We start from the raw sequence: 19,966 nt of genomic DNA, 5'->3' as shown, positions 1-19,966 counted from the left end.
AGAATAATTTCACGAGCCTGGTATTAGACGCTGCACAAAAGTCTAAATACATAATGCATTTTGTAATTCTGTCACACTCAAAACAAGCTGTCAAAACTGTCTGGCATGACTTATCCTTAATAAATCCCTCGTCCTGTTAATTGCTCCTTAGTCCACAGAATCAGAATTGTTTGAATCCACAAATCGGGAGGAACGGAGGGATAAAGGGGATGCATTTAGAGGATTGCACTGTTTCCCCAGCACAAAAGGAACCAGGCCTGGCGGTGGGCGCCACGCAGCCCTCGGTGAGGGAGCTGGGTTGAACGCACTGCAGCTTTGCATCTGGTGGTTTCCAAGGATTCTTTCCTTGGAAACTTTGGAGGGAAAGCAACGCACTGATTGTCTTAGAGAAAGGTGACTGAGGCGAGAGACTGAGTTCCGTGACTCTGATTGTTCTAGAAACAGTAGTTTTGGGGCGCCTCCTCGGTGCCAGTGGTGACAGGTGTCTGTCCAGGGCTGTGCGTGGCAGTGCACACGCCATGAAGGCGGGGAGGCGTCACTCCCTCTGGCCCCCCACACTCAGAGAAGGGCTTCGGCATCACATGGACCCAATTAGCTTCCGGCTTAGCGTATACATGAGTTCTGTGACCTGGAGCAAGAGACCTGCATCTTGGGGGCAGCATCTGGTGAAGTGGGATGGACAGGACAGGGACGGGGCCCCTGCGGCAGCCCTCGTGGATGGAGAGAAGGGGGTTTCACTGGGAGAGGCCCCGGGAAGCAGGCCTGGAGTACAGACAGGAGGCCACGGAGGACACAGACATTTGCCGTGTCCACTGTGGGGCTGGCTACGTGGTGCCGGGGGGAGATGCAGGCCTGGGGCATCTGTCCCGTCCCAGGCCTCCCTGAAATCATTATGTGAATTTCTCAAGGCCTCAGTTTCCTGGCCTGCAGCATGAGATAACAATTTCCACCCCATCAGGGGGTGGGGTCCTGGACCAAGGCATGTGTGCGAAGCTTCACTATTGCAGTGACTGTGGTGTCACCGCGTACAGGTAGGTAAAGGCAGGCCCCGGTAGAAGCATCTCTACGCCCCACTGGGGACGATTCGGCTCACTCAGTGTCTGCGCATGCATGTGTGTCTACATGTGTGCGTGTATGTGTATGTAAACAAATCTGGAAGAACTATTGCTGGGTCCTCCAGGAGAGAGGCGCTATTGGCATCCAGAGAAGGGAAGATGCTGGGGAGGCGGGAGCCATGGAGACGGGACTGCGTCGCTTGGCAGGCGGGGCTGAGTGAGGGTGGAACAGCCTTGCCCAGCTCCACCTGGGCAGAGCAGCTTGGTTCGCCAGAGTGGGGCTGGGCAAGAGTCTTCTGGAAAGACCTAGACAGCTTTATCGTGGACACTGAAATTTGAATTTCATGTCATTTTCCCATGTCACAAGATATTCTTCTTTTGATTTTTTTCAGCCATTTGTAAATGTAAAAACCAGTCATGGCTCACGACACAAAACAGGTGGTGGCCTGGGGGACCCCGAGGCCAACATGGCCCCTGTGTGGTTTCAGGTAGGGGCCCAGACCCCAGGTTCTGGGAGGACAGGGGCCACCATAATTGTGTTCCCTGTTGTCTCCTCACATCTAACCCAACACCTGGCACCTAGCAGGTGCTCAATAAACATCGGTCAAGTGATCGATTTCACCGCTTAGGTCTGTGACTCGTGCCAGACTCTTTCGGCTGTGGATGTCTCCTGTGAACCGTTCTCGGGGCTCCCGCACCGGGAGGGACCTCGCCCTGCCCGTGGGAACAGTCCACATTCTCACTTCCCAGCACCGCTCCGGGTGAGTGGACTTTCGCAGATGCCCGTGGCCTCTGCGATCGTGGAGCCCTGAGGCAAAGTCCCTGAAAGCCTGACTCCACCCGCAGCCCAGGCTCCCGGGACCTGGCGGAACGGCAGGGATTCTTTCCCTTCGGGAGCATTAGGGAGAGTGTTTCTTCCTCCTGATTTTGAAGTGTAACCCCTTCCCAAGATCTGGGTGTTAAGGAGCAGAAAGATAATATTTATCCAAACACACAGAGAAGCAGGAAGGAAGAGATTTCATGTTACCTCTTGGTATTGTTAATTTTTAAATAGTGATAAAGAAAACAGCTCAAATGGAACAAAATGATCTCAGGTCTATCTCCTTTTGGAAACATTAGCATCGGGCAAAGTGGTAACACGTGAAGGAATGCAGAGGGGCTGGTGGGCGTTGCCGGCGCTGAGAGATGCCTCCAGGCTGCGTGATAAACCCAAACTTTTGCTCCTTCCATGATCCGCTCTCTACTTGGAGCAGGTTTCTGAGGAATCCCCAGCACACGGGGCCTCGAGGGAGCCGTTCCTCTTTAGGGAAACCGCTGAGGAACTTCACCGTGACTCGGTTCGTGGTTTATTTTCATAGATGTCTCTCTATTAGCCGGATTGGGTTTCATAGCCCGACCAGAAGTATCAGCAGATAAAACCAAACACGACTTAGTTACCCCACATTTAGGGACACGGCCTGAGGAAATAATCCAACAGGAGAAAGAAAAAGCGCTTCATCCACAGGAGTGCTCAGAGCGGAGTTATTCATCATGTTTTAAATGTGGGCAAACCCCTACCTGTCCCAAAGTGAAGGAGCTTTGAGACGGGCCGTAGATTCTCACAGGCCCTGCCACCCGGATGATGATCACAGGGCCGGGTGCCCCCGGAAAGGCCTGTGACGGGGCAGGGCGGTGGGGGTGCACAGGTGTGCACAGTCCCACGTGGACGAAGCCTGGGAAGGGCCAGGGCCTGGGTGTAGAGATGCTGAGCCGGCGGGTAGATCTCCCCCCTCGTGTCTGTGTCCCGTTGCCTGAGTGAAGCAGCACCTCACTGCACACGCTTAGCTTGTCAGCGCGTTGACTTGGGAAGAGTCGCGGTCACTAGCAGCCCCGAACACTGAAAATGAAACAAAACAAACAAAAATGTTATCTTGCATAAGAACAAAGCTGACTTGTTAACAGTCTCTCTGTCTTCCTTGGAGAGAGATTGGGCGGGGTCTCAATCAGGGCCAAATTTTGTGCCCATTCTTTTGAGGCTTTAAGAGATGCGACAGAACTGGAATCCAAGAATGAGCAGGACAGCAAGGACACCGACAGCCCTTCCCTCTGGCCCTGAGGTGTGGCAGCCCCGCAAACGCTTCAAGAGTTTACCAGTGACCTGCCGCCTTTGCACCTGAAGCTATAGCATGTCTGATCAGCACCCTAGGACTGACTGGCTCTTTTTTCTTTTCTTTTCTTTCTTTTTTTTTTTGGTGTGGACCATTTTTTAAAAGTCTACTGAACTTGTTACAATATTGCTTCTGTTTTATGTTTTGGTTTTTTGGCCATGAGGCATGTGGGATGTTAGCTCCCCGACCAGGGATCGAACCCACACCCACTGCATTGGAAGGCGAAGTCTTAAGCACTGGACCATCAGGGAAGTCCCAAAACTGGGTGTTCCTGAGGCAAAGGGACTTCCAAGCCAGGGGGACGTGCAGGATCTTCAATGTCGTGTTAAAGCCATTTCCAAGCTGCTTGCCTTGGGTGACCTGAGTTTGGTGCATCTGAGAAACCACGATCCCTTCGCTTCTTACCGCTTCTTACTAGAAGGGCTGTGCCCCGCGGGGCCTAGTGCAGAAGGGGTGGGTCCTTACATGGGCACCCAGCCCAGAGAGCTCCTCCTGGCACTAGGCCGTCCGGGCAAAGTCACACTTGGGACAGCGCCCCTGCCTGACATGGGTCTGGAGAAGAGAGGGAAGGTCAGAAATGCATGAGAGAAAAACAACGCCATGAGAATGAGCTACATATTTTTTAGAAAACGTTCAGCCTGTAATATAATAGACCTGACTCTCGAGCTGGGCGCCTGGGTGCGGCTGTGATGCCCTCACCGTCCTCAGCCCCTCTCGGTTTTCTCTGGGTGTCGATGAAAGATCTCCGTCCTGGAACTGCGTCTGCTCACTCGTGACCCGCTCTCTCTCCCAGTGTAGCGCTCATCAGGGTGACAGGAGCATGAGATCCTCCCAGAGGTGCTCCCTGGGTGCTGTTGGGGCTGAGGACACAGGCCTCTTTCCAGGTCATCCCACATGTGTTTCTAAGGACAAGGCTTTCACTTGGTCCCTCTATACTAAATGGTCCTCCTCCAGTTTCTGCTCTTTCTAGGCAGAGCACAGAAGCAGAAAATAGAAAAGTCAGCGCGGGTAGCACCCCCTCGCCATTGCCACCCTGACCGCCACCAGCAGGATTCCAAGCAACACTGCTCTGTCCTGAGCACACAGCTGCCTGAGGGTCTTGAAAACAGGCAGCCTGATGCAGCAGGTGGTGGTGACCACACTTTGAATGCCATGGGTCTGGATGCCCATGCTGACAGCTCTCGGATTCTGAGAGGATGGGAAGGGGAGAAAATGACAAGAGGTCCTCAGGCCAACTGCTCAAGGCACTGCCTTGGAGTCACCGGACCATCCCACTAGCCCACCGGTAAGGAGGGTGCAAAAGTCAGGCTATGCTCAAGTCGGCATCACCTTTAAGGCATTTACAAACTAAAACAGTCGGCATCCATCAGAGGGAAAGTAATCATAACCCTTTACGTTCACTTGTCGTGTCAAACTCTCAAAAGATTTTCCTACCAGTTACTTGACCTGATCAGATACACTAGAACAGGTGTTGTTTTCGTCCCAGGTTTACCGGCAAGGACTCTGGGAGATCAAGGAGACCGGCGTCTGGTCCAGCCCTCAGCAGGTTGTAGGTGGCACCAGACCAGGATGGAGGTGCTTGGGGGCCTGTGCAGAGTCCTGCCCCCGGCTCAGACGGGATCACAGCACCCGTGCACCGAGGCGGACCAGCGTGCGTCTCGTGTTGCTCCGTGTCCCCCCGTCATGGCAGGCTCTCGAGCAGCCCCCAGTCACCCCTTGGGCTTGGGCTGTACTAGCAAGACTTCAGGGGGGGGCTCCATGGTCTGGGACTGTATTAGGAGCTCGGGTGGCTTAAACAGCAGAAACGTGTTTTCTCCCAGCCCTGGAGGCTGGAAGTCCCAGATCCAGGTGAGGGCAGGGCCAGGTCCTCCTGAGGCCTCTCTCCTTGCCGTGTAGACGCTGTCCTCTCCCGTGTCCTCACGTGGCCGTCCCTCTGTGTGTGTCTGTGTCCTGATCGCCTCTTCTTATAAGGACCAGTCAAATGGGATCAGGGCCCAGCCATACAACCTCATTTTACCTTCATCACCTCTTTAAAGGCCCCATGGCCAAAGAAGGTCACATCCTGAGGTCCTGGGGGTTAGGGCGTCACCTAGGAATCTGGGGCGTGGCCGCACCTGGTCGCTTGGCGGGGGGCAGCAGCTGCACCGACTAGAGCAGCCGGCTTCCAACCCTGGCTCCGCCAGGTGGTGCTCAGGGAAGTCGCTCCCGTCTGAGCCTCAGTGTCCCCACCTGAAGAGCGGGGGGGTTACTGTGGGATCTCCAAGGTCTTCCCGGCTGCGGTGTCTGTTGCTGTGTCCTCAGGCGCAGGACCTGGAGGGCATGGAGAGCAATGACCTTGCAGCATCATGGTGGGTTGTGGAAGGAAGTCCCTGGGGCCTGGGGCTCCTCACTCAGGAAAGGGGGTTAAAAACGCTGGCCCCGACCCTCTCAAAACCATTGTTTCAGGATAGAATAAGCTAAGATATATCCCCAAACAGAGAGATCCTGCCATAGCTCACGTGGGCGGGAGCTCCCCTTTTGAACCTGCCCTTGGGATGCAGGACGTCTTCGAATCTCAATGGATTTGAGCTTTGATGCCCCCATAGTAAGCGTGCCTTCATCCAGTGACCGTCAGGAGACGGTCCTCAGCCTCCCGGACGTGACTGAACCCTCTTATTCCCAAGTGAGAAAGACAGGGGGTGTGCTGTGCTCGGACCTTGTAAAAAGAGGAGGAGGGACACTCACAAGTGCACACATGGACACACACACATGGACACACATGCATACATGCCTACATGCACACATAGATACACATGGACACACACAGGCATATGTGCATACAGGCAAACACGGACACACACATACATGCACACACACATTCATTGCACACTCATAAAGGTGCACTTAGAATGTTTCTGGGGGAAGGAGAGCTGGGCTTTAGGGTCTGGGGGAGCATCAGCCTTACTTTTTATTCTATTCTTTTGTTCCTTCTGGATTAAAAAAAATCAAGTGAATGTGTAACTTTTTCTATTTAAAAATGTTTTTAAAGAAAGGTGGACTTCGCTGGCAGTGGTTAAGACTCCTGGCTTCCACTGCAGGGGGCGCGGGTTCAATCCTGGTCAGGGAACTAAGATCCTGAATGCCCATGGCGTGTCCAAAAAAAAAGAGTGCTTTCTTTGCAGCCAGCGGGAACTGGTGTGTGCATGCGTGTTTCCACAACTGTGGAGACGGAACATCCAGAGCTTCTTAACTTATCCCATTCTTTCGTCCTTTTCCTCTGAGACCTCTAAGGTTTTCCAGGGAAATCTCACCATTTGCCCACAAGTACACAGATGATAAAACTGGGAAATGCCACAACAGGTTCCGCAAACGTGACTTTTCGCCTCTTCTATTCTGAGAAAGTGTTTTGCAGAGGTGGTTAGAAAGGGATAACTATTGTGTTTTCAGTAGCAAGATGGTGAAAGACACGCAGATGGGGGGGACAGAAACTGTCAAATAAGAACAGAGATATTGTATTCATGTGATCTTTATAAGTATCATCAACTAGGATTTATTGACTCTCTTCCAGGCAGTCTTTTTCGAGTATTTCTTTTCATTTTTATTCAGAATCACGGAAGAGTCCCCTTTAAAAAGTCCGAATTAGAGAGGTATGTTTGTCCGACACGGAGGTGGAGTTGAATAAATATTGCTGAGCGAATGAACAAATTCACATCACCTCTATTACTGTTGCAGTCTTACGGCCTTTGCCCTTTTAAGCACTGTCACTTTCTTCTATTACTTTCTTTTTTAATCTGCAAGATCCTTCCGGGGTAAGCGAGCAGAGGTCAAAGCTCAGAAACAGCATGAAAAGGTCGTTCTAAATCCTCGCTTAGAGTGATTTTTAACAAAGCTTGAGAATTTATAACATTTTTCACGTGGATAGCTGTATTCAATTCACCTAAAATGTTTGAAAATTAGTTTTTTTAAAGACTAATAGAATAGTTTTTAAGATGAGAAATCAAATGGCAGTGCCAAGTTTGTATTTAATAATGAAAAGAAAGTATGTTTTTTTAACTTTAGGAAAGAGTCAAATTGAGTTAGATGACCCCCATTTGGAGTTCATTAATGGTGATCCATCATGCGATTTTTCTATACTTTCAAGTTTTCTATACTGTTAAGTTGAAAACAGGATCCAGAATAAGAAAATGTGATTGAAACTTTAATAGTTTTGAATTCTGGGGAAAATTTCCCCCAAAATCACGTTGTTCTTATTTTGTTATTTCTATTTTTCTCACAACCTGAGAGTATACTTCATGTAGACATAATATCTCCACGAATAAGAATAGGACACACTTGCAAAATACTTTATTTCAAATAATAAGAGTACCTTTTTCCAGTATTCAGATTAAAAGGGGCAGAATTTTGATGTTACTTTCATAAATTTACTGTGTCATTTGTGGTAAATTGTGCTGCAATCTTTGTATATTTGCACCCAAGGTTTTACTGATTGCACAAATTCACCTGTTTTAACATCGAATTTATGGAAAAAGTAATATTAATTCTGTTGTTTGGCTCTCTGAACAAAGGCTACTTAAAATCTCTCTTATTGATTAAGTCCAGATGGGATTCATTTTTTCTGATATACAGAACACTGGAAAATGTATCAACCTTTATTAGTCCTCATCGAAATGAGCTTCTTTAGGTTTCTAATTATACTGTTTAATAAAACTAAACAGTCAATGCTATTTGCATATTATATGAAGGGTCACACAACAAACTCAGAGCAGTCAATTCACATAAAAGCTAATTATAGATCTCATCAACTTAGAAGAGTTTCTGAATTCTTGCTTTCCCGGCTGTAGCCTAGAGCAAAGAAGGTTTGAATGTTCACTTCTAAATATTGACTTTTAACTAATATCAGAAGTGATTTCAGTATTTTTATGGATGAAAAGTTAGTGATTAAACTAGATGTAATATTTGCTGTAACGCAATTAAAAGTTTTACATTAACTAGACCTCTAGAAAGAAAATCTTTGCAACCATGTGAAACTACCAGTCACTAAGCAGGTTAAGTACTGGTTTCCTATCTGAGGGACACTCCAAAATTGTCAGACAGTTATGAAAAAGACAGTGTACCACAAGGACAGTCTCCACATCAGACTGTACACTGTAACATAATTGTGATAGCTCTCAAGCAAGAAATTTGCTACAAGATGAACAGAGACACAGTAATGAACGAACATGGGAGGCACCCTGTAATTGACTGTTATAAAGGTGTTGTCATAGTGCTCTGGGATAGCTCCCTAACTCCAGTTTTCTCAAGAAATCAAAGCCAAAACTTTCAACTACCTTTTTCCGTTTTCAAGTTGGGACCTGAGTATCTCCCCCCACTCCCATGTCATTGCTCACACGATAAGCACATGGTCACAAGGGGCCTAAAGGAAAAAAAAAATAAACACGACATATACCAAGCATGATTTAGAGTTGTAGCTAGATTCCAAAATGGCAAAAGTTAGGATTTACTTTGATGAGGGTGTGCTAAGATAGCAATGAAATTGTAACAGATCGTTTTTGTATTTATAACGTATACCAGATGAGTCTGTCTGTAAAAGTAATGGCTGATAAGAAAACCATGCCAGTGAATCGGTTTTCTCCTGATACAATGATGGCGGCCTTTTTCATTCATATTTTAATGAGGTTAGTATCTCTGAGACCCTCCTTCCAGGGTGGAGGAAATGCTCCCCTAAGATTACAATAGGAGTTGCTTTATTGACAAGTACTATTCAGAACCTTCATAGTATAGGAAGAAAGAGGTAGTTTTATTCCACTTGTCTCAATACTTATTGCACTCTTATAATCAAAACACTTTGAGGGGAGAAAAAGGCTCAAGTATTCCTTGAACAGTCTTTAAGTTTAGTGAATGTAGTTCAGCTAAGTGGAATCATTTTAAACCCTAATCATGTGCATTTTAATAAGTGTATAAATAGCTGCCATGCATAAGCATCTTTTTCTTTAAAATTTTCTCACAAAATCGGATGCTTTAGCATTTTAGGTCAGTTTTTAAAAAATATTTCTGTAAAACGAACACTACCAGTCTCATGTTGGGTGTTTTCCTTTCTTGCTTTCAGTGAAGATTGTAACGTGGCATTTTCCGAGCTCTCTGCCTGTAACATTTCCTGCTCTTTCTACTAAAGAACATTTACTCAAAAGAGCCAGCAATTACATCAAAAAGCCAGTTAGCCTTCAAAGATGTATGAAATCAGCAAGATTCACGTGTTGATCCCTAGGTATAACATATGTGCGTTAAAATAGGCACAATACTACTATATTCAAATACGTAAAATTCCACTTTCAAAATAAGAAAAACAATCCCGTTTGGTGGAAAGTTATCATGTGGCGACTGTTTTTTAAAAAGCGTCAACCCAGGAAATAAATAATACAGCTCTCAAAAGTAAGTTGTGGAGGGTCTCGCATATTGACATCCTGATTTGCTCAAATCTTATACACTCAGGATTTATGCACGCAGCTCAGAACGTCAGGTCAGTTTAAAACAAAAAACAGTTTCGAGAGTAGTCTCATCTCAACGGGAAATACCGTGGTGTGTAAGGACGGCATCCAGGGTTCCAAAAGCACCCTACCAATGCTCAGACCCTCTCCATTCAGAGATGGCATCGCCCCGCGGTGTTTACAGTTTGATTGGGGAAGGAGAGGGTTAGGGAGGGGGGAGAGAGAATGGATTCTTGATCACAGTTAGATTTTTTAAATGAAAGAGCCAACTCTTCACTTTGAGGTTAAAAATGCTGCTGTGTGGACATGCAGAAAGTACTATGAGCCTGTTCATATGGACCAGACAAAGCACACGCAGGGCAGGAAGAAACCATAATCATTCTGTTAATGATCTGCTTGATAAATTGTAATTTAAGAATTTACCTCTGCTTCCTAGCTTTTAAGTCCCAATACACATTTAATCTTTAGTTTCTGAAACAGATTTTCAATGTGTTAACCTATGTTTTTGGTTTTATTCACAACTTACGATGCTTAAGTGGCACAATTAAAGGTGTAAATAAAAACGTAACTTGTGTTTTGACTGTGCGCTTTGAGCTACTTTCTTTAGGGTCTTTTGAGTGTCGACACTTAAAAAAACTAAAACACTCAATTTTTTAACTTGATATGTTAGCGGATAAAGAATGCTGCGGTACACTCCAGTTTAATAAACGACATAATTGCAGAGTTGACCACATGGGCCTTGAAAGCAGTTCGTAATCAATCTCAAGTCGAGTTTTGCGGGCAGAAGGAGGGATATTTTATCACGGCGCACGTGGTGGTGCTAATGGAAAGTTCATTAGTGCCGGCTTTCTTTGGCTCCTTCCTTTTCTACAGAGTTCGCTCTTTGCCGAGCCTGGGGGGTGACGGGAGTGACGCTCGAGTGGTTTTGGCTGGAAGCAGGGTTAAGCGCAGAGGCGCGCCGCACAGCCCGCCCCGAGCCCCGCGGCCAGATGGCAGGGAGGGGCGCGGGGAGCCTTTGTGCGTCCGGAGCGCGCATGTGAATGCCGCGCGGTCGCCGGCACCGGAAGGGTTCACACTGCGTCTGAAAGGGGACAATGGAGGCTGGATATATCAACATCGGCGAAATCGAGTTCATTTGCGATTCAGCCCCTTTCACCATGGTTGTCATGCAAACTTCCTACTTTGATCAGCAGAGGGTGGAGAGGGAGAAAGCCCGCAGAGGCCGGGGCCGCGGCGCGTCCGCGGCGCCCTTGGCGGGTCCCCGCCCCCTTCCGGAAGGAGCCGCGGGGACGCAGCATCCTGCACCTTGACCTGTCTAGACGGCCCCCGAGTTTTTGTCCCGGTTACCAAGGGCGAGGGGTGCTCTTTGACCCCCGCGCGGGGCGGAGGTGGTGGCCAAAGGGTCCTCTGAATCCTCGCTGGATTCCGGAGGGAGAGGGGCGCGCGGAGACGGGCACCAGCTGTTCCGAAGACAGCGCAGCCGCGCCTGCGAGAGGGGCGATTCGGTCAGCCCGGCTTTTCCCTGCCCCCGGGCCCGAGCGGCCGCCGATGGGCCACGGCGCGCAGGGCAGCGGCTGCGGAGCGCGAGGCCCGGCCTTCGCCCAGCTCGGGAAGCGCTGGAGGAGAGAGAGACCCGAGCGCTCTCTCTGGCTCTGTCTGTCTGTCTCTTGCAAGTAGATAGATAATAACAGCCATTGCCGGTGCTTAATGCCTTATTCTGCATGTTCCATGACTTTCCAAAATTATCACCTGTAGAAGTATAGTTTCTAGCTTGAATAGAAGGTTTTTCTTCTGTCCACTTTCGAACATAGGCACTTTTTAAAAACCAGAATTTAGGCTAACCCCTTAAATTATGTAAATGATAGAAATGTGCACATGTTGTATCAGGACAGGAATACTGTTTAGGGCGATGGGGTGTGCTACCACGTGCATTCAGGGGAAGGTCTTTTAAATAATATCACCGTTAAGACGAGTTTCCTCCCTTTTTTGGCTTTTCTCCGCAGATTCCCTTAGCCCAGTCGGAGGCGTTCCTCACAGACCTCTTGGATAAAGTGTGTGAGCGGATGAATGACTACAAGCCCGAAGAAGCCCCCGTGACCAAGGAGGAGACTTTCAAGAGATTTGCTCCAAGGAAAGGAGGCAAAATATACAAAGAATTTTAAAAATTCTATTTTTATTCTGATGCTTACAGACATTTGAAATTCGCGGTAAGCTATCTTCTTCGCAGAGGAATTCCGTACTCCGTGAACATGTTTTTGGTACTTTTTTTTTTTTTTTTGGCTGTTTGTTTGGGGTTTTGTTGAGTTTCAAGACATGCCCATTAAAATGTTATCTATTAGCTTTGTTGTCCTGCTGCTTTCTCAGTGTTAACCGCGCACTTAGTGACTTGCCTTCTGAGACACCTAGGGGCTGTGGTATTTCATCTCCGTGGAGACAGTTAAGTGATATTTTCCAGAAAGTGCGTTACAAATCCCAGTGACTTGGAGGCACAGTTTGCATGTTGCTTTGCTCCTGGGGACGGTTGGGAAGAGGACTCAGTCCGTCCCCGTGCCCAGGCAGGTCTCTTACAAGTTCCCATGTCAGGAATCAGGGACTGTGGTTCCGAGGTTAAAATCCAAATTAAAATGAATGTCGTTTTCAAATATTTATAGCCACATGATGGAGGGAGAGTGACACACATCACTTTTTTCCCCCCAAGGCTTCACAGAAGAGAATTTTTTTTTCCTGAGTTCGTTCAAGCATTTTAGCACAAACTCAGTTAAACAAAGGCTTAGTATGATAGTTGGCTATATGCCGCATTTCCTCCCATCATATTGTTTATTTCACGTGAATGCTGGCCTCTGGCTCTCTAGAATGTGCCTGGCAAAATATATAGCAAGAGATTTCACTTTACTTAATGCTATTGAGTCAGAGCAAGTGGTGGGAAAGCCTGTTTGAGAAATGTCTTTGGTTCACACGTTGGCCAAAATGTCAGACGTGCTGAACCCCTGGTATAAGGGCTGCAGCTGACTTTTGAAGATTTCATTTTAATTAAAAAGTCAAGGCAATAATTCAGGGCTAAAAGTACTGTAGAATGGGAATCACAGTGAGGAAGTGTGTTTGTATCTCACAGGTCTTCCATAAATATGTAATAGTGGAATTTAAATATTTTTAAATGCCATTTAAAACATTTTAGCTTCTCACTTAATGAACTCGGAAAATGAGTTCCTAGTCTCCAGTGAACCCTCTTTACCATCACAGTTCCTAAGCTTGTGCTTCTCCAACGCAGACACACGCTCCAGTCAGAATTTAAGATTTTTGGGTGCGTGGGTACCTTTGAGCTCCCTCTTCTCTGAAATGTCAGATTTGGGGTGGGGGGAAGCAAAGAGAAATTATGGATGGATCTCTTAAGTGGTATGAAGAGAAACTTTCCTAAGTAACTGAAAAGCCCCGTTATCCCGAGTGCAATTGAAGATGCACTTGTGTTTTGATTGCTGAGAAAGCTTAATTATTTTCACACTTCAGACCCTGTTTTAAAACCACAAAATGGATTATTATGTTAAATCTAAAGGAAAGTGGTTTAACCATTTCAAGGAGCCGTGTTCTCTAAAGTTTCAAAACAAACAAACAAACAAAAAACCTGAAGACTTTCAGTTCCATAAATAGGAGCTCCATTCCTCCTGTTCCCTGCATTCCATTCCAGTTTGAGGAAGAGGAACAAATACAAAGAACCATTTTCCTGCCTCACCCTCGTCTTTCAACACGACTAATCAGTTAGCCAAGTCTCAGGAAAATGATGCAATTAACATTCTGGGAAGAGGGTTAATCCAATGCAGTGATGTCTTAAACCAAAAGGGCTAATAAAAATGGACCACCTTGGTAACATGATTTTATATTTTTAGCTAATAAAACTGTGACAAGTTCTTCCTAACAAGATGTCCTATGAGTGCATATCTATCCACATATGTTGTTATTCTGTTTCTACAGTGTGAAACTATAATGGAAGTGTACGAAGATGAAATATTCTCACTTATCGCCCAGGAGGCACACTACCTCGCTGACAAGCTGTGCAGTGAAAACTCAGGTACTGTGTCTGATGTAGCATGCGCCCTCTCCCTGGCCCACCCCTCTCTTGAGCTCAGCACTGCAGCATCTTTTTTTTTTTTTTTCAAACCAAGTCTCGCTGTCTCCCTGCCACTGACGGGGTCTCCACTGAATCAGAAACGACGCCATGTGAGAGAAAGCAAACAAACAAACCTCAGGGCTATGAGGCCTTGCTGGTTGCACTTCTTCTCCTCGACATTTTCAATGAATTTTAAAATGCTTGATTTCCAATTGGGAAGGAGCACAATTGCACAAATCCAAGAATCCAAAACGTTTCTCTTTTTAAACTTTTAGAGCTGGGTTCTCCATCCTGGTCCAGGGAAGGAGAATCCCTTTATGACTTGTGTACTTACCTCCACCAACAGAAAGTGGGATCTTTCTTTAGTAAGAAATTTCAAATGTTTTTCTGTTTGTTTATTTGGCGCTGGATTTTTTTTCAAGTTCCTTTCCCAGCATACCTACTTCTTAAAAATTTTTTTCTGGTAGAGGGTAGAAAATAATACTTGATTCGTATTCTTAAACACACACATGCATACGCACAATAAGAAGCTAGAAAACACTGCCAGAAGTTTATTTTCTATATACAGAGTTGAAACACAGGGCCACCCTGACCCGACCCTCCATTTGGTTGAACACACACCTTTTAGTCTGTATCACGTTGATACTTTTAAAATCCATTTACAAGAATATAGTACAAGTTGTACATTCTTTTCAGATATCTTTGAAAAACTGAATGTGATATATGAAGACACTGATTGAAAGCTGGGGGAAATACTTTGATGCAATTATGGAAGCTTGAGATGTTTAGCATTCGGCAGTTGTTTATAATAAAGTATAATATACCTGCAGCCATAGGATCAAATTTAGTGCTGAAGTCCTTAAAATAACAGTTACTGTGAGTAGAAGATAAATATTTGTCATCCAAAGTTACTGAACAAGAAAGTAACAAATTTCCATTAACATGATGACATTTTCTTACCCTGAGTAGATAATGGGGTTGTTCTCTGTTTAAAATCCAGTTTAGTTGGGAATTTGAAGAAGAGTATGGTGAAATGATGTAGTCAGGATATAGCCAGGAATTCAAGAGCTTTTTTCATTGATTTTGATATTTACTGTTGTAACTTGTGAAATTCACATAAATAAGTGCATAGTCACAATTTCCCAAAGAAATTATTTTGGAAGGTTTTCAAGCTATTCAGAGGTGAATGTGTGCGTTAAGATGTAAGCAAAAATGTAACGATGTTGAGAATATTTGTTTTCCTATTTTTTCCTCATAAAGGATTTGGGCTTGTCCTAATCATCTATGGTAAATGCAAATCATTTGCTGTATGAACACCTGCTCAAATATTACAAAAGTCTCAAGAAAGTTTCACCAACTCTTTACGGCAGTAGTTGCCTCAGATAATAAGATTCTGAGGAAAGACTCTGTTCCCAAGTGCAGCAATTTGGCTTAATTTTGATAATATTAACTATCTCTTTTCATTCCTTCTGCATATTTATAGTTAGAAATAAAAATTAATATTATCCTAAAGAAAATACAAGCGTAAAGCATAAGCTTAGGATGTGTGCAATATTACTAGTATAAAATAAAACATGATCAAATAATTCTTAATAGCATCAATTTTTTTAAAACTGATTAAGTGCTTACACTGTAAACATAAGTATCAGTGCCCCAGAACTATTGAGAACACAAGGTAACCACTCCAAAAAGTAAACCACCACCACATGGCTGCTACATAGTAAAATGGAGTGAGTTTTTTCAGGTTGTTTCTCTGTGAAACATATTTAACGGATGTTCTAAACCACTTATAAATTAAAAACTAGGAATACAGTAATCCTAAAAAGAGATAAGAATCCCTGCCCTCCTAAAACCCCCTTATTATTGAAGTAAGTAAACCTCATGACAAGATAAAGAGTTTTTCAAACTTAAACATTATTGCCAGGAAACAACTAAAGTGACACAGCAATGAGAATAATTCCAGTTAATGACTCTGCAGCAACCAAGATGGAATACGTTTTAACATATTGGGATACTTTTGGAAATTTGTGTAAAAGGTGAGACTCTCGTATTGTATAAAAAATCCAGAAGCTTTTAAACATAATCAATACAAGTACAGTAAGTTTCCTGCTATAGCATGACATTCACCCTCTGTATTGTAAAGGCGATGCTTTATTTTGTGCCGTTGTACCACAGTTTTGCTATGATCCCTCTGCACGATTTAAATGATGTTTTAAAAATATGACTCTGTGTGTGTGTGTGTGTGTTTATTGGAGGCTATGAAAACTACAGTAACCAGTAACTCTGTACCTAGTAAATATTATGAGCAGATACTGTACTTAGAGCTTGTAAAATGTCCACATTGCTTTCAGGGAGATTAATAATCTTTTCAAAGATAAATATTTCTAGGACTAGAGGTTTGAGTGGAAGTTTAGTCCCTTTATATGCTTTATATACACCTTATGTGTGTGTGTGTGTGTGTGTGTGTGTGTGTGTGAATTTTGCTTTTTTCTATTTCATGTAGACCTTTTCACTTTATTTTTAACAATTATATGGGAGCAGATGAGGGCACGTCCACAGACTTGAACATTTCAGCTGTAGAGGTATAACTGACCTAGAAAATTGTAAAGGTATTTAAAGTGTACATCATGGTGATTTGATATGTGTGTACATTGTGAACGGATTCCCCCATCTAGTTAATTAACACATGTATGATTCTTTAAAATATTAATATTCTAAGGCTCACCCCCTACACAAAATAAATGGGGAATAATGGAGGAAATATATCTTATGTTAAACTTAAAATGACTGTGTTTGGCTTTAAAAATAACAATTTAGTGAGATTTTCATAAACATGTGTCATCCTTTCAATGAATGAAAAACGTCTCAGTGAAAGGCTGTGGATCTGCAGATGGATCTGCAGATGCCACTATAGCTTTATTCACTGGATAGAAGAAAAGTTATCAAATACACCCTGTCTGGGGGGCATGAGACAGTAATAGTGGCAGCGGGTTATTTCTTACCTAACTCTTTTTCTTTCCTAGGCATGAGATAAAAGTGAGTTCATTAGATTTTCCTGGGTGAATGTTTTGTGGCACATGACTCAGGCTTTTCCAGATTGTCGTTTTAATGTCTTGAAGTAAAAATGGTATTTTAAAATCTTAATAATATATAAGGTCATGATTAAAATGATAGCTATACTCCACTCAAGGTAGAACATGTCACTCTAGATTATGGGTAAATGGATACTCTGGTCTGTGGAGGTTTTCTTTAGGTAGAGTGAGGGTATAAACACAAATACATAAATATGTTTTGTATACATATCACTTCTGCTTTGATATCAAATCTTAACATTTAAAAACATCAGACCGATGAGAATCTGTGACATGATCATTTTGAATGCCACAGATAAAATAGGTCTCAGATATCCAGAAATGTTTAGCCTACATTTAAAGTAAAAGCATTTTGACCTTTTTGTATAGACTTCCAAGCACTAATGGGGGTGTTAAATTCTAATATTCAAAATAATTACTTTCAAGGCTAATAAATCATACAAAATAATACGAAGGCCGGCCTATTTCCTATTTTAAATAAATTACGTAGCTAAAATAAACCATAGCCCAGTCTAAAGAGAGCTGGCATTAATTGCTGCCAGTTGGGAATGTACTATGTATCCAAGCGTCATTGCCTGTCTGCTCCTTGGATTAAATGCCCAGCGCACTGATTCCCTGTCTCGGATATTCCTTAAATACTCCCATGACCACGGGCAAGATGATACAACCCCTGGGCTTTGTTTCAGAATACTCCAGGAAAAAATACTGGAGATGGGACAGGAATAGCAGTGGCTGACCGAGCTACAGGGAAGTAGATTACATTCGTCTTTCTACTCTTGTGTGTATTTGAAAATGTCCATAAGAAAGTTTTAAAAAAATGTGCTTCCACAAGAATGTGCTTTTGCAGAAAGTAAATTATGACTTATGGGCTGGTGTTATATGTGATAGTGATGCCATCTAACTGTTTTTTTCCAGGTCTGTGTGAAACTTCTACTAATCACACTGAACTCTAGGAATGACGGTGCTGCTAGTTAGAGGAGAGACAAGTCACAGCCCCCAAGGTCAATGTCTGCATTTCTGTCTTCATGTTTCTTCATGAGAAGAAACTTTACGTCTCTTGTTCATACTGCGTTGTCTCATGTTTGATAGTTTATTGAAGATCTCTTGTTTGGCATGACGAGCCCCAATTCTTTCTATAGGTGAAGCTGAGGAGTGCATGAAACGAATTACTTTTGTAGATTTTGATACAAACAGGCTTGGCAGGAAAGCATTTAACTCAGTAATAGAAAAAAAGTGAAGACATTTCATAAATGAAATAAGGATTTAATAACGTGTACTGTATATTTCATGCACATATACAAGTATAGTGTTCTGTTTGATAAAAACTTGATTTGATTTCATAGATACTTGATTAGTCATGAAATTAAGAAAACATATTGCTGCAAATTCCAGGTTAATTTTTCTGGGCTGTATGGCTATCACTGAAAGAAGCGAACTCACTTTATATCAGGAATGAAATTTAAATTTCTAGAAACCTTAAGTTTAAAAACTTTTTAATTTCTAAAATTTAATTAAATGCATAAAAAACAGTGAGTACTTTTACAGGGAACAGTAACTATATTGGCCTTTCTGATGCATACATCCTGAATTCAAATGATTTAGAAAGTTGATTTATTATTCATATATTTATTATCATGTAGTCTTAAAGGATGATACCAGTGACCATGTTTTGTTTTGCTGCAAACTCTCCTGTCGTGCCTTTGTTTCTTAAAGACTTTCACCTAACATTTAGCGTGTGGATTTTACTACTAGCCTACCTATCATTCTTTCTATGGATGTTTTTGTAGGTGTGGAGGTGGAAGGAGAAGTGGGAACTTATGGAAAATTGCCTTTTGACCACATTAATAACAGAGTGTAGTAATAATCTCACTCTTGGAGATTTCATTGTCTCTGTTAAGTTTACATTCATTGGAATATAACTTTAATCATTTAAAAGGTCAGGACCTATTTTACACTTGTTTTAAAGAAGAATTTCTCATTGTTGTCTCTGAGAATTTACTAGGTAGGATGCTTATACTTTGTTATGTGGATTATGATTTGCTAAGAATAAGCCAAGACTAATGAATCCATTTCACTGAGGAGTGGAGAGTGGAATAGAGCAAAGTCCCCAAAACAAAAACTATTTGCCATATGTTACCTGATGGCCTAGAAAGCACATTACTTAAGCCACTCAACTGACTCGTCAGGAGGAAACAATTCTTACATTTAGAAAAATTTGCCAAAATTAAGAGAAAGAGGTTTCCATTCTTCTCCTTTTCCCACCTCAACTCTTATTAAAAGTTAGATTTTTAAAGTTAATTTCATTTATTTGGGAAAACTGAGAAGGTTTGTGATTTTTTGATATGTCTGTAGCTGGCTAAGTAGTATAGATCCTACATATTATAACCCAATGAGGCTGCACTGCATGCAACTGATAAAAAATGGAAATAGGATTTAAGAATAATTAGCATCATTTTTCTGTAGGGTAGTAAAATTGTGACTTAAAACATAATCCCTATAACTTTAGTAAACTTAGCTATTTAAGTTTAATTTAGTATTTCAAAAAATGAGTCATAAACATTTTCCTAACTTAGGCTTCCTTGGTAAATGCACTAAACTGTTTCTTCACGGGAACATGTAGAGACACTGGCACGAAGTTCCCTCGAAAACCATAACATTCGTGATTGTAGAAGTGTCGGCTGCGGTCCTTCCATACCCTCCATGGTAAATCTGACAAATTCTCACATCTAGACAGTGCTAATGCTAATCGTAGAATTTAAGAGATTTTGGGCTTTTGTTTCCCACCTAAAGGACCGTGGGGAGGTATGCCTTCCCTCCACTCATGGCTGTTTCTCATGGATATTGAGGCTTCTGCTTTGACTGGAGAGAACCAAACATCTTGCCTCTGATGGGGAATATCTTAAGGTTTTGCTAAATAGGGCTTTTCAGTTTTTTCTTACTTCCCAGTAAAAATAATCTTGTCTCTTGCAAGATTTTCAATATCTCATGACTTAGATAATTTTTTTCTTTCCAGATCGAACGTGTTAAACGCATGTAAGGGTTTGTAGTTACTGATTAACACTACATTTGAGCGAGCCACTGCATTTCTTATGGTTGCAATGACTCT

The 19,966-nt window shown here is 43.4% G+C and overlaps 1 protein-coding gene across 1 annotated transcript in view; it reads left to right on the top strand.

Annotated features, from left to right (window-relative positions):
* Positions 1-17,844, top strand: part of CNPY1 (canopy FGF signaling regulator 1) — a 37,528-nt gene extending 19,684 nt beyond the window's left edge. Inside the window, 4 exon segments of the mRNA XM_082632222.1 lie at positions 11,670-11,825; positions 11,829-11,873; positions 13,633-13,729; positions 17,776-17,844. Coding sequence (XP_082488348.1) covers positions 11,670-11,825; positions 11,829-11,873; positions 13,633-13,729; positions 17,776-17,813 — 336 coding nt within the window. The 3' untranslated portion in view covers positions 17,814-17,844.
* The last annotated feature ends 2,122 nt before the right edge of the window (positions 17,845-19,966 follow it).

The sequence above is a fragment of the Mesoplodon mirus genome (assembly GCF_964341445.2).
Source record: "Mesoplodon mirus genome assembly, chromosome: 9".
Taxonomy (NCBI): domain Eukaryota; kingdom Metazoa; phylum Chordata; class Mammalia; order Artiodactyla; family Ziphiidae; genus Mesoplodon; species Mesoplodon mirus.
Note: the sequence above shows the minus strand (reverse complement) of the source record. Positions and strands in the feature narration are given on the sequence as shown.